Here is a 13,134-nt window from a genome sequence, read left to right on the forward strand (position 1 = left end):
TCCCCCTGTAGGAGCGCTAACTAGCTCACTGCTAGTCTCCATGTGGCCTCACATCGGCCAGTAGACAGTTATAGGCTGACTGAAGGGCACACGCTAGCTGAATTGCTTTTCTTCCATGGTCTCACATATGAGGGCCGGACTGTGAAATGCAGGGCAGGCAGCTGTGCTCAGTGACACGAAGAGTCTTCTGTGAACAGGAGGAGAGCAGACACACACAAGAACTGAGCTTCTCCGGGCGCCTCAGAAAGTTCTGTGCACAGAGGGTAGCCTCATTTTTCTGAGGCAACATACCACATATCCGACTGAACTTTTGATTTTCCTGATGTTTCTAGATGAAGAACAATGTCTATCTCCTAGAATAATTACTAACATTTACCGAGTCTGTGCCACATGCCAGGGGGCATTCTAAATGTTTTACATGTATCATCTCACCTAATCCTCAGTCCTGTTATCATCCCTGTTTAACAGAGAAGGAAACTAAAGCACCAGAGGGGTTAAGGGATTTAAAGATCACACTGACTGTCCTATTAGTTGGAGAAGCCGGGATCCAACTACTGGCAGTCTGAAGCAAGAGACCACAGAACCCCTTTGGAGTTCATACAAGTCTGATACACGTATCTTGGATCCATTATGGGCAGACAGAGTGGGCTGTCCCTCTGGACACAAAAGGTCTTAAAGAGCACAGTGGTTGAATGGCTCCAGGAATTTACTGGTAAATCTTGGCTATTGATAACTTTATTCCCCATCTACGGCTGTCCTCTGGTGGTTTTTCTGGGAAACTCACAAGCCAAAGAAATCCAAGGCTCTAGTGAAATTAGTGGGATGAAAAGAACTGAACCAAATGACTTATTTGCTGTATAAACATCCTAACCAATTCGTGTGTGAACAGGGTTGTAATCCCTATGACAGCTAAAAGCTGACTGACGTTACATTGATTAAAGCAGGCAGCAAAATATATGCCGATTTTACTTGTACTCCAAAAGCAGAACATTCTAAGACTTAATAAATTTAGCCATTACTTGCAACTTCTCATTTCATTTTTAAGCTTGTAGGCTTTCCTCGTGGCAGAAGGTTCCTAAGACTAGTGTGCCTCATGCCAACTTGTAACCTTACTCCGTGCCCCTGCCTCAATTCAGGTCCCTGGATCTTTCAGACATTCAACTAGGTGATGTTTGCCTACACTGCTTATTTCAAGTATACTTGGTGGTACATGAACACACAAAATAAAGCAAACAAGGTCATTTTGTGTAAAATAGATAGGTAAGGTCTAACTAGGCCAAAAGGGGAAAAATGGCAGTTTCTAAGAGTAGTGTCTTTACTGCACTCTGGGACCACGGGACTGGGCAGCCACATTCCACAGATCTGGGGGAAATACTCTGAAAAAAGCAGGGGACCTAAGCACAAATACAGAAGACTGCCAAGTTTTTATTTATTCAAAGGAACTTTTCCAGGTGCATAAAGAAGTCACCAATTAATGTTAACAAACAAACAAACACCTGCTAATTAAGTGTTGCATTTAATGAAAACCACCTAAGACAGAAAAAGAAACATGAGATAACCACAGAGAACCAGCCACACAGAGTTGAATTTCTGTCGCAGACCACCCCCTGCACTGAAACGCTGGACACCACTGGAGAGCAAATCGTTACTGCTGAAGCCGCAGAGCTGGAGGTGCTCTCAAGTGTCAGTAGGTTTGTTGGCCAGATGCAATGAACTCAATGAGGCACTTGGAAATGTAATATCCCAGCTACAGGAATGTAACCTCTCCTCCGATACAAGGACCAAAGACCCCAGGGCAATGAGGCTGCCAACAGCCCTAAGCAGCCTCACTGGGTACTGGCTGGACCTCCCTCATTCCAACAGCAGAAATCACTGACAACAAATCAACCCCTCCAGAGTCCGTCTGTCTGTCTGTCTCCTCTTTCCTTCAACTCTTTTACAAGATATTACAATGGCAGCAGGTCTGGGCTCTCAGAAAACAGGGTCTTAGTTGCAGCTGGAGTTTGAGAGGCATAAAACAACAGTCCGGAAATTCCTTCCATCTTATGGCACTGTTAGTTTAGACTTGATTTCTCCTCTTCTCCCTCTCTCATCCCCAGATGGACATACTGGCATCAAACAGCTCTAGTTTTCAAGCTGAACTGGGATCTCCCAGCAGAAGAAACATTGGTTGTTGTCATCCCGAAGTTCCCACTTCACCACCAGTTTTATCTGGAGCAAGAGAAAAAAAATTGGGAAGAGTAAAACTGGCACCTCACCTCAACCCAAAACTGATTTAACTATGAATCCTAGATGTACATGGTAACAAACTGCCTAGCTCTTCATGCCTTTGTCCTTAATCTTGCCACCATGAAAGCTGCTTGGGATGTGGACATGGCCTGTGTCTTTAAACCTAGAAGAGCGAACCAAATTACAGCTATGATTTGGTGTTAGCACCACATACTAACCTAGTTAACTTATCAAATATAATTTCTAAAGCATCTTTTCTCATCTTAGGTCAATGGTACGTAAATGAAGGCTTACATGAAAAAGTAATTTTACATTTAGACAGTTTCTCTTGTTGCGGCAGTCTGATCCAGCTTTTTCCAACTGTAACTATGAAGAGCAGAGACTGTTAGGAATAAGGAAACTTACTCGTAAGTTGGAAATGAAAATATCAAAGCACAAAGGATGTGTAAAGAAGTTTACCACTGTATGAATAATCCTAGGAACAACCCTTTGTACAATAGCACAGAGTTTTAGTTAACTTCCTTAAACTATCTTTTGATAACATACCTTATTAGAGATCTCTGCTTTGACTTGTTACACTTACGCTATGAGCTGTCCCTTCTAATTCTTAATAAGTCACTGACACAGGCCAGTCCTTTCTTATGTGGACATTAGCTTACTTGTTATTTACACCTCTTTTGTGATCAGCTGTGTCTTTACAACACAACATTTGAATGACAGTGATACTCAGGCTTCTCCGATCTTGTTTTGTAGGTTTTTCAAGACAAGTACACATTAACTGCTGTTTTACTTAGTGCTTAAATTAACATAGGTTAAGCTGTTTTTCAAATGAAATGGAATTCACTTAATAACTACCATATAAGAAGTGCCTACTACGTATCATACCCTAACAAGACACTCTGTATAAGTAACCGAAGCTCCGAAATGCCCATGATTATATGGCTACCCTGCAAATTAATCTACAAATCTGTCCCTGACCTTCAGGGTCTCTGACATCCCTTAAATAGAGATTTCCTACATTAGAGACTCTTTAAAATGTTCTTCAGTTATGTGCCATTTCTAGAAAATAAATGGCCAGATTGCTCCTGGGTTCTATTTGATTGAAAAGAGTAATCCTTTTACTTCCTCGGTTCTTATCAAGATTCCAACTTTTCATACAGGCCCATTCCAGCAGGCTGTATCTTATGTTTGGTAGAAAAAGAAGTAGGTATAGCAGGGTGAGTCAGAGGTGAAGTCTGGGGTTGGAGGGGAGAAAGAAGAGTGGAAAAAGCTACCTCTCTGCTATGCAGTTAACAAGCTACTGCTCTCTTATTAACAGATTATTGGAGAAAGCAGGATTTTCTGATGACAATGTTATGACAACTTGAAACCTTGAACTATTTCATATCTGGCTAAAATCTTTTAACACTGTACAGGCTTTGGAGTCACAAGACCCGGCTCTAAGTCTAGGCTATAGTATTTCTTAGCAGAGTGGACGCTGTTCATATTGCATAATATTGGAGGCTCAAATTTCTTCATCTGTAAAAAAGGAATATCACCTCTTTGAAGGGCGGTCATGAGAATCCAGTGAAATATTGTATATAAAAATGGATAACTGTTAAGCTATAGACAACGAGCAAAGGGACACTAAACAGTACCTGCCATACCTCATGATTCATAACACACGAACTCACCTCCTTTCCCTCAGGCTCCCTGCCTTCATAGAGAGGAAGGACTCCTACTCCAACCTTTTCCTCCTGCCCCCTTCCTCAGATATCTAATCTAGTCACAAGATCTCCAGTGTCCTCAACAACTATGTCACTTACAGAGGGGTAGTCACTCTTCACTGGCAGTTTGGCCATGTAGCTGTAGGTCTTGTTCTTCTCTATGGGGCAGTTGACCCCACTCTTACAGCCATCAGCCTCAGGAATGGCAAAAGCGATCGGGACGCCCATCACGATGCCATGCACCACCGCTTTGCTTCCTTGAGACTGAGTATCTAAAAGGGGGGGGGGGAGACGATCAGATAGTAAAGGAAACAGCCTATTTCCAAACTCTGAATAAAAAATTCATATATATTCTCAAGCAACAGCATGGCTAGGACAGCAAATCATAAAGTCTGTACTTCTTAATTTCTAGGGTCTAGTTATGCTTTGTACCTCTGTGAATGCTGCAGAGCATTCACTCCAAAAGTTAAAAAAATTACTGAATTATGCACACACACACACAAAAAGGAATCAGTAGGGGTTCTTTTCTTTGCTCTTAACCCCCATTTCATTGCCTTTCACAGTTTCTCAGGAGAATCAGAGCTACTTGGATAAATAACCTCATTCAACTAAGTAATTGATTTTTGGCAGTAAACTTTCTATTTAATATTTATATCAGCTTCTGTCAAAGTGTATTGTGTGTCTTAAAGAGTTTTAGGAGACTGGTCTCTGAATTCTCAAATAATCCTGCACAAAGGATTCCATTAGAAGTTAAGAATAAAATAGAAGGCGATGTGGAAAGAGGGAATAAGGAGTCTGCATACAGGCCACGGACTGTAACAGGAGAGAAAGAGGTAACCGTTTAGAAACTGGGTAAGATCAGAAAGAGGCACATTTCTTGCTAAGCTCTACCCTTCATATGACAAAATGGGCAAGAGGAAAAATAAAGTAAAATAAAATTAGGGCATCCAGAGTTATGAGCTGTTAGGTTATCCTCTGCTTCTTCTTTTTTGTGCACCATTCCGAGAGGTACTTAACACCGGGTCAATGAGCAGAGTGGACGGAGCAAGCTCCTAGTCCATCTCCCTGCTCCAAAAATCCATTTAATATATTGTCCTTGGGCAGAGGACTTGTCAAATAGTAAATTGATAAGAACAGATACTACACTTGATCTTAGCCAAAAGGCCAAGAAGCAATGGGCAATTTCTTTCTGTCTGGGTTGGTGATCACTTTTGTTTAGAAGGTACCTTTTTTGTTTGGAACAATAGAGAAGCCAGGGTATCATCAAGGAGAGAAAACTCTAGTACTTAGAGCTGTCTTTAGGCTTCAGAGGAAGACAGATGATAGGACCTCTGAGATTTCTTATTAGACTGTCTGGTCTAGTTCCATAGGATAAAAAAATAGGAAAAGTATTCAAGGTAGATGCCCTTTCTAGAAATAAGGATTTTGCATTTGTCTAGACTCTTGGGAATCTGAAGGTGATGAATGTGGTACCAGAAAGCAACAAGTTCCAATATTTCTTAAAAGTAGAAACTTCTCAGATTTCTTGATCGCTTCTTGGGTCCCCAGTGAGTTCCATAAACCTTATAGAGGCTAAGAATGAACTGCTCTTGTATTTTGAGGCAGAGCATAGACTTAATGGCTGAGAGGTATATTGCTTAAAATAACATTTTGGAGGCATTCCAAAGTCTACAGAATTGGGTTCTGTACTAATACTCTGCAGTCTGTAGCCAAACAGAGCTGACATCCCCATAAAAGCCTACTGTGCATTATGGTCCAAAATAGGTCATAGAGAAGCCAAGCTGTCTTCTCTCACCTGTGAACACATGGAAATCTCTCTTTGCTTAAAGGGAGTTTGGACTCCTTGAAGCAGGCACATGGGAACGCCGTATGAGAAGGGTGTCTAAGGGTACAGTGAATCCTAGTTTTACACAGGTTGGAAGGGAGGCCACAGAATTCTTGATTGCAATTCCCCTCCCCCACATTCCCATGCTCATTCCAATACTTGAGATTGACCGTATACTCTAAGGTGAATTTGAAGGTAGAGCCACTTTTACTCACTACTGGTGAAGGTGACATTGACAGTGTAAGACTGTCCTTTCTGCAGATGGCAGGGCTGAGTGGGGCATGGGATCACATTCACTTCCTTTATAACTCCAACTCCGGAACCTACAGAAGAAAAATGAGTTGAAATAAAAGAAAAAAATAACCCTCCTTGGCTGTCCCTACCTAATGGGAAGGTGCTCTGCTTTCCCAATTAGATGCGCTCTTTCTCCTCTGACCATCAGTGGTCTCTGGGACTGTTTATATTTGATGGGTAAAGGGGAATTAAGGAAATTATTAAGTGTACATAGCCAGCTTCCCTATCTATAATATTGAAGGGCTATGCCATGGAAAATCATCCCCACTCCTCCTTCCATCCCCACACAGATTTTAAAGAAGCACACATATGATACAAGTGATGGCTCAAGTCACAGCCCTCCCCACCATCTTTGAATCTTGTCCTGGTATCTCTCCAAATCAGTGGTCTTCAAGCTTTGTACAGTAGCCCCTCTCTATATCATGGTTTACTTATTGTGGCCTCACTGTATTGCGGGACTTTTAAAAATATTATATTTAATTATTTATCGTGGATTTTTCACTATACTGCGGGATTTTGCGGTACTGTATACGTATGTTGTTAAAGTTACATAGGTTTAAGAGTGTAGAATATGTTTAAGAACATAAGTAGTGTTTATAAAAGTGTGGAAAAGGTTAATATGGGAGTGGGAAAGGTTAATAAGGGACTGGGAACGGTTTATAAGTGTGTGGGAAGGGTTTATAAAGCCTTAAAATATATATAAATACTAAAATGAATGTAAGGTTCCTACTTAGTGGATTTTCACCTATTGTGGGGGGGTCTAGAACGTAATACCCATGATACGTGAGGGAATACTGTATACCCCCACCAATGAGAACCTTTAAGCACTCATCTGTAACATACAGATGTGTACACTCCACTCGGAAACCTGAGCTCTTCAAAATAATTTTCCTTGTGGCAGGGTGTGTGTGTGTGTGTGTGTGTGTGTGTTCTAAATTTCAATCTCAAAAAGGAGAGACGTGCTGTTTGTTTACAATAAATGCTCGACCAAAATAGGTTAAATGTAAGTCTTTCAAAATCCCGTCATCTCACCCAGGCCCCTGACCCTGGACAGCTGAGTGGGAGAGGATGCGAGTCAACTGGCAGTTAATGCTGCCTGTAACCGGGTAAGCTTAAGCTCTGCAAGTCAGCCATCACTGTTGAGAGGTGGACTCTGGGACCTGATGCCTGCGTTTGGAATCTCACTGGCTCCATTACTTACTGTGTAACCTCAAGGCAAGATACTTAACCTCTCTGAGGATAATAGTAGTACCTACCTCATAGAGTAGGTGAGCTAACACATGCATAGCTCTGAGATAACTGTTTGGAACATAGTAATGCTATACAGTAGTCCCCCTGATCCGTTTTTCTTTCCATGGTTTTAGTTACCCATGGTCAACTGTGGCCCAAAAAGATTAAATGGAAAATTCTAGAAATAAACAATTCGTAAGTTTTAAATTTTGAGTAGCATGATAAATGCTCACACCATCCCACTCTATCCCACCCAGGACATGAGTCATCCCTTTGTCCAGCAAGGCACTTAGTAGCTGTCTAGGCAGTACAGTGCTGGTGTCCAAGTAACTCTTACTTTGTTTAATAATGACTCCAAAAACAAGAGTACTGTAGAGATGTTGGCAATTCAGATATGCCAGAGAGAAGCCATAAAGTGCTTCCTTTATGTGAAAAGGTATGTATGTATAGGAAAAAGCATAGTATATATAGGCTTTGGTACTATCCACAGTTTTACAAATCCATTGGGGATCTTAGAACATATTCCCCATGGATAAAGGGGGGGGGGCGCTACTGTATAAATATTTGCTATTATTGTCATCATATCAGGATTCAGTCCATAAATTTAATCTAGAATAGCGGCTCTGGGGTGGGTTAGCATGTTCCCTTTGACATACAAGGTGGGCCTTTCATCTCCTATATACTTTGTGGGTAGACATTATGGATCCAGCTGATAGAAAGGACTCTGTCTCAGAAGTAGTACGCATAAAGACAGAAAGCAAACGTAAGGTTGAGAAGCACATCATCCACTTTGTAGTCATCAGGTTAGCTTCGTCCTATAGGATATGAACTGAGAAGCTCAGGTGGATGCCCTCTGCTTTCTCAGCCTATGCCTGCTCTTGGGTGGAACAGTTTCATCATACTGACTGACGCAGCTCCAGCTAGGCCTGTACATAAATACCGTGTAGTACCCTATCCCCAGCGTGCTTCCCCATCATGGCAAAGTTCTCAACTATACACTCAAGACTTCTCTAAGTTCTCTGCTCCACTCTGTCCATGAACAGGGGGGATAAAAAGCCACCCAGAACTTTAATCCACAATCTACTGAAAATCAGTGCTTAGGCTAAAGATATCCATATCCATCTTCTACCTGCTCCTTTCAAGGCTGGATCACATGATCTAGAAGGAACTGAGTAAAGGGTAGTCCTTGTAGCTCCTTCCTCCAGTATTTTGGCTGACAAGAGGTTCTTGGGCTTCCAATGTCAACAGAACAAACTCCTCAGCCCTAACCTGCAAAAATTGCAAAACTCCTTTTTTGGCCCTCTTTCTCACTTGAGGAAATGCCACTCCAGGGAAAACGGAGGAGTACAGAGGAATGCAAAAACTTTTGAAGTCGGCACTGAAGTTTTCGCATTGTATTTCCCAATTCAAAAGTAAACTGAAAAATCTGTAACTGACACCCTCCTTCCCGTAAAGTTATTGCCATAGGAGTACAGCCACTTTTTTCAAACAAGTAGAACATCTGAATTTAGTTTCCTCAGGGTTTTTTTTTTTTCTTTCCTTCTTATCACTGAAGCCCAAAGTGGCTCAAAACACACACTAGTTTTATTAGCTGTGAGAACTTGGGCAAGGAACTGTATGTGCCTGACTCCTCATCTGTAAAACAGATTGTGAGGGCTGAACAAATTAATACAGTGTCTTCTTCCAAATGTCGGCCACTAAATTTAATGGAGGGAAAGGCAGTAACCTGAGGCGATAATAGCATCTTTCAAGTGCCAGTCTTCTTGTTCAGTGAAACAGCATTTGTTAAGTATTAACAGGCCAGCAGTCTTTATTCCTTAATCAGTCTGTCATCTAGCCCCCAACTTTGCTTTCGCTTCAACATAAATTTTGATGGCATAGTGGAGAGAGTATTTCCTCATTTACTTTTTCAACAAATATTTATTGAGCAGCCACTATCACTTGGGAACTGGATATAAAGGAACAAACTTATGCTGGTTCCTATTCTGCTCTGTGACTTTGGGTAATTACCTAACACCTCTGGAATTCAATGGCTGACTTTATCATCTCCAAGTTTTCTTTCAGCTCACAAATTTGATAAAATTAGTTTCATGCCTCTTTCGTTTATTATTACACCTCTTCACTTCATAAAAGTTCAGCTGGAACAATTAATTCTGTTGACTTGACTGAACGAACTCACAATTTCCTCACTCCACCCTTTGTATTTCCCAATAAGGATTCCAACCAAAGCGGCAAGAAGGGGTTATGTGTCACAAGCTGCGACCACAAACACGAGTTTTATAGATAGGAAAAATCACAAAATTTCATAGCTCAAAGGAAACGTTAACGGAATGAATGATGAAAAGGAGAACTGATTTTTGACTTGTCAGCAAAAGATAACTTGAAAAGCAAACAGAGTGGGGAGGGAGAGGTCATCCAAGATACAGAGCAAAAATAAAAGTTCTGCGCCCCACCCCTCACCCTGCGCGCTGTCTGTGGATCTTCGGTTGCCTGCCCTACAAACTTTTAAGAAACTTCAGCAAAAGGTCCATCCATCTCTACGAAAGTCCAGGGACCCCAAACACGCGTTCCAAGGACAGAAACAAAGTTGTGAGCGGTCGAGTTTCCTCGAGGCTGGTACCTTCTCCCCTCCCCGAACCTACTCCATGAGGGGTACCAGGGCTGAGCCTTGCCGTCTACGGGACCCACCCAACCTAGATCGGGGTCTCAGCGCGAGGTTCTGGCGGAGGCTCCCGCCGAGAGCGCGGGAACCTCAGACTGGTCTGGGGCTCACCGCAGTCGAAGTAATGAACCGGCTCTGCCAGGGCGGAGGCGCTGAGCGCCAGGAGCAGGAACGTGGCCGCCAAGAAATGCATTGCTGCTAAGAAACTTCCAAGCGCGAGGAAGGAATCAGCAGCCGCCGTAGTCACAAGATAAACCTACCGGGGCGGGGTGGAGGAGGAGCTCAGTCAGGCCACCCGGCACTAGCAAACAAGGCCAAGACCCGCCCACGCCCCGCCCCAGACTCCTCTAGGTCTCCGCCCCACCCTGCCCGCTTTCCGGCCCTGCGGGATAGGGTAAGTCTCAGCCCGCCTCTCTTCACTTCTTGGTTTTGTTGGTGTGTCTTCCCTTCGCAGGGGAAGCATTTCTAGCCAATAAAATCCCTCCGCCTCTCGCGTTACCCAATAAGCGTGCTCGGAGGCGGGATCTCTTTGGGTTCCGCCTCCCGAGGCCCAGGCGGATAAGGAGACTGGGGCGACGCAAGGGGTGGGGTTTGTGGGGAAAATGGCGGTCTCCAGGGGCATATCGCTAAAGGTGGCGGCATGGAGAGCGGTCACCCCCTGGTGGAGTGGCAGGTACCAAGCCGAAAAGGGTCCTTGGGGTGTGTGTTAGGTTTTGCGCCTTTCAGGACTAATCGGAAACTAAGGTCCGCGGGGGAGTTGAGGGTGTGGAGTGAGGCAGTCCGGTTGGAGGACGTCAGCTTTGGTGAGGCAGTGCGGGTGGGGGTCGTTAGGTTTGGCGCGAGGCTGTCCGGTGGGGTGGAGTCGCCAGGTGCCCCTCTGCTCGCGGGCTCATCTTCCTCCCTTGCGCGCGGCAGGCACCTCGCGGTCTCCGCCGGACCTCAGGCGCAACGGGAAGCGTCATCCTCCAGTCCCGAGGCTGGCGAAGGGCAGGTTCACCTCACAGAGAGCTGCGTCCAGGTAAGAGGGGCGGCTGTGCCCGGACTAGGGCTGGACGTGCAGAGACCTCCCCTTGGCCCACCTTTCTTCCCCGCTCTGCCTGGCCTTCCTGATCCCCTCTTCCTGCATTTCAGAGGCTCCTGGAAATCACCCAAGGGCCAGAATTCCTCAGGCTGGAGGTGGAGGGAGGTGGATGCTCCGGATTCCAATACAAATTTTCACTGGATACAGTTATCAACCCCGACGACAGGCAAGGAGGAAGGGGTGGATCCTCAGAGAATGTGCGGGAGGGATAAAAGTGTCTCTAGTTCCAGGTGCACTTTTATTCCAAATTTGAAAGGTTTGCTAAAGATGCTTAACACCGCCCCTTCTCACACAGTGGGGAAACAGTGAAGATTTTTGTCTTGTTCAAAGTAACTGAGTTATAGGAGGGAAAATTGGCCTGCCTGGGTCAGGGTCAGGGTCAGGGTCAGGATTGATAAGAGTTAGCTTGGACTGAATTCCAGGCCTAAATCTTTACGCGTTTCCCAGTATTCATGCCATTGAATCTTTTTGCCTCAAAATCTGCCTTTTGGAGGTAATAGGGAATGCTCTATTTCAGAACAGTGAGGATGTGCCTCTCTCACATTGGGGCTCAGAGGATGTCATGTTTTTGGTGTTTATGATATTCATTAACACTTTTTTTTTTTTTTTTTTTAGGGTATTTGAACAGGGTGGGGCGAGAGTGGTGGTTGACTCTGATAGCTTGGCCTTCGTGAAAGGGGCCCAAGTGGACTTCAGCCAAGAACTGATCCGAAGCTCTTTTCAAGTGTTGAACAATCCTCAAGCGCAGAAAGGCTGCTCCTGTGGGTCATCCTTCTCTGTCAAGCTTTGATTCCATGACAGGGGACGCAGAGATTGCCACCCTCGGTACCACTTTGAGGAACCTGGGATTGGTAGAATTTGAGTGCTTTCCTTCCAGTCATGTTCCTCTCTTAATTTTATTTCCCCAGTCCAGGAGTGTCGTGTTTCTGTTATTTTCAGAATGGGAAGCTTTTGCTCATGACTTAATTTCTCCTGCACAATTTTAAGGCCAAGACTCTAGTTGCTGTTCCCTGAGATTTAATAACTAGTTGAAACCCAGTATAATCTGTAGAGCCTCCAAAGTTGCAAAATTGGAGTTACTTCTCTGGCCTTCAGAGCTGCTTGTGTAGCTATGTATAAAAGCTTCATTTGAAAGAAAGTCCTTATTGTGTTTTGGGTCAGAGTCACAGATGAGGTAGCTTGAACACTCATTACTCGGCTGGAGAGGATGAGAAAGGCAAAGGAAATGCTCTCATTTTCATTTCACCCTTCCTGAATGTGCTGGTTGATTTATCCTTATTTTCTCTGCAGCTCATGGTCCACTTCCCATTTGTTAGGACAGATACATTTTCTTCATATACTCAGGACTCTACTAAACTCACAAAACCAAAAAAGCCCATCACTCAGCAAAACAGATGTAAGCCCCACTGATACCTGAGTCACTTGAAAAATAACCTCTGTACTTCCACAGACATTTCAAGATTCTGTGATCATTTAGTGACTGAATCTTTTAAGGACATGTTGCTTTACTTAACTTATAGTGTAAAACATCTCTGGTCTCATGCATAGCAGAAACTGGTCCCTTTGTTGGAATAGATAGTAGATACTTAGGAATTTTCTTTTAGGTTGGATTACCAGATAAAATGCAGGATGCCCAGTTAAATTTGAATTTCAAATGAATAGGTAGTTTTTAGTATAACTGTGTCCCAAATATTGCATGAGACATACTTATGCTAAAAATTACTTGTTGTTTCTCTAAAGTGAAAATTTAACTGGGCACCCAGTATTTTTATTTGCTAAACCTGGCAACTTTACTGTAGGGTCACTGAAGGAAAAGCGTTTTAAGCCACACATTCCAGTGTATTTTAAAGTACTTGTTTGGGTTTGGCATTTAAATAGGCTATAGGGTGAGGCGGAGCTGTCTCCAACACCCTGGCTCAGTTGGAAACTACTCTGTCCACCAGAAGTTTCACGACCACAGCGGAACAAATCTATCCAGGACACTGTATTTTGTCTGGGGGCGGGGCTAGGGTAGGGAAATAGCTGTTCTCTCTAGTGCAGAATAGCACAAGACCTCTGTCCTTCATGCTTTTTCATTGAGAAGTGTATGCATGGGAGATGCAGTGTC

At 43.7% G+C, this 13,134-nt stretch overlaps 2 protein-coding genes and 1 non-coding gene across 3 annotated transcripts; 1 reads left to right on the plus strand and 2 right to left on the minus strand.

Moving 5' to 3' along the window:
* Positions 1 to 1,756: 1,756 nt before the first annotated feature.
* NPC2 (NPC intracellular cholesterol transporter 2) lies at positions 1,757 to 10,214 on the minus strand. Its single transcript, XM_090271157.1, has 4 exons — positions 10,058 to 10,214; positions 5,976 to 6,083; positions 4,035 to 4,207; positions 1,757 to 2,211 (listed from the first exon to the last, which is right to left on the minus strand). Exons 1-4 carry the CDS (start codon positions 10,137 to 10,139, stop codon positions 2,125 to 2,127), a joined length of 450 nt encoding a protein of 149 aa, XP_090127283.1. The 5' UTR covers positions 10,140 to 10,214; the 3' UTR covers positions 1,757 to 2,124.
* LOC150017044 (U2 spliceosomal RNA) lies at positions 4,922 to 5,111 on the minus strand. The gene has a single exon (XR_016510242.1). It is a non-coding gene; the product is annotated as a U2 spliceosomal RNA (small nuclear RNA).
* Positions 10,215 to 10,547: 333 nt separating the features above from the next.
* Positions 10,548 to 12,165, plus strand: ISCA2 (iron-sulfur cluster assembly 2). The gene is made up of 4 exons (XM_090271158.1): positions 10,548 to 10,619; positions 10,862 to 10,964; positions 11,078 to 11,193; positions 11,643 to 12,165. The coding sequence occupies exons 1-4, from the start codon at positions 10,549 to 10,551 to the stop codon at positions 11,815 to 11,817; spliced, it is 465 nt and encodes a 154-aa protein (XP_090127284.1). The 5' UTR covers position 10,548; the 3' UTR covers positions 11,818 to 12,165.
* Positions 12,166 to 13,134: the final 969 nt, after the last annotated feature.

The sequence above is a fragment of the Furipterus horrens genome, unplaced genomic scaffold (assembly GCF_987537825.1).
Source record: "Furipterus horrens unplaced genomic scaffold, mFurHor1.1.pri manual_scaffold_3, whole genome shotgun sequence".
NCBI classification, from domain to species: domain Eukaryota; kingdom Metazoa; phylum Chordata; class Mammalia; order Chiroptera; family Furipteridae; genus Furipterus; species Furipterus horrens.

Coding starts and splice junctions, on each gene's coding strand:
- NPC2 (XM_090271157.1), bottom strand. CDS start 10,139: ATGCATTTCTTGGCGGCCACGTTCCTGCTCCTGGCGCTCAGCGCCTCC. Junction 6,084..10,057: donor GGTTCATTACTTCGACTGCG/GTGAGCCCCAGA, acceptor TTTCTTCTGTAG/GTTCCGGAGTTGGAGTTATA. Junction 4,208..5,975: donor CAATGTCACCTTCACCAGTA/GTGAGTAAAAGT, acceptor CCCCCCTTTTAG/ATACTCAGTCTCAAGGAAGC.
- ISCA2 (XM_090271158.1), top strand. CDS start 10,549: ATGGCGGTCTCCAGGGGCATATCGCTAAAGGTGGCGGCATGGAGAGCG. Junction 10,620..10,861: donor ACCCCCTGGTGGAGTGGCAG/GTACCAAGCCGA, acceptor TGCGCGCGGCAG/GCACCTCGCGGTCTCCGCCG. Junction 11,194..11,642: donor GTTATCAACCCCGACGACAG/GCAAGGAGGAAG, acceptor TTTTTTTTTTAG/GGTATTTGAACAGGGTGGGG.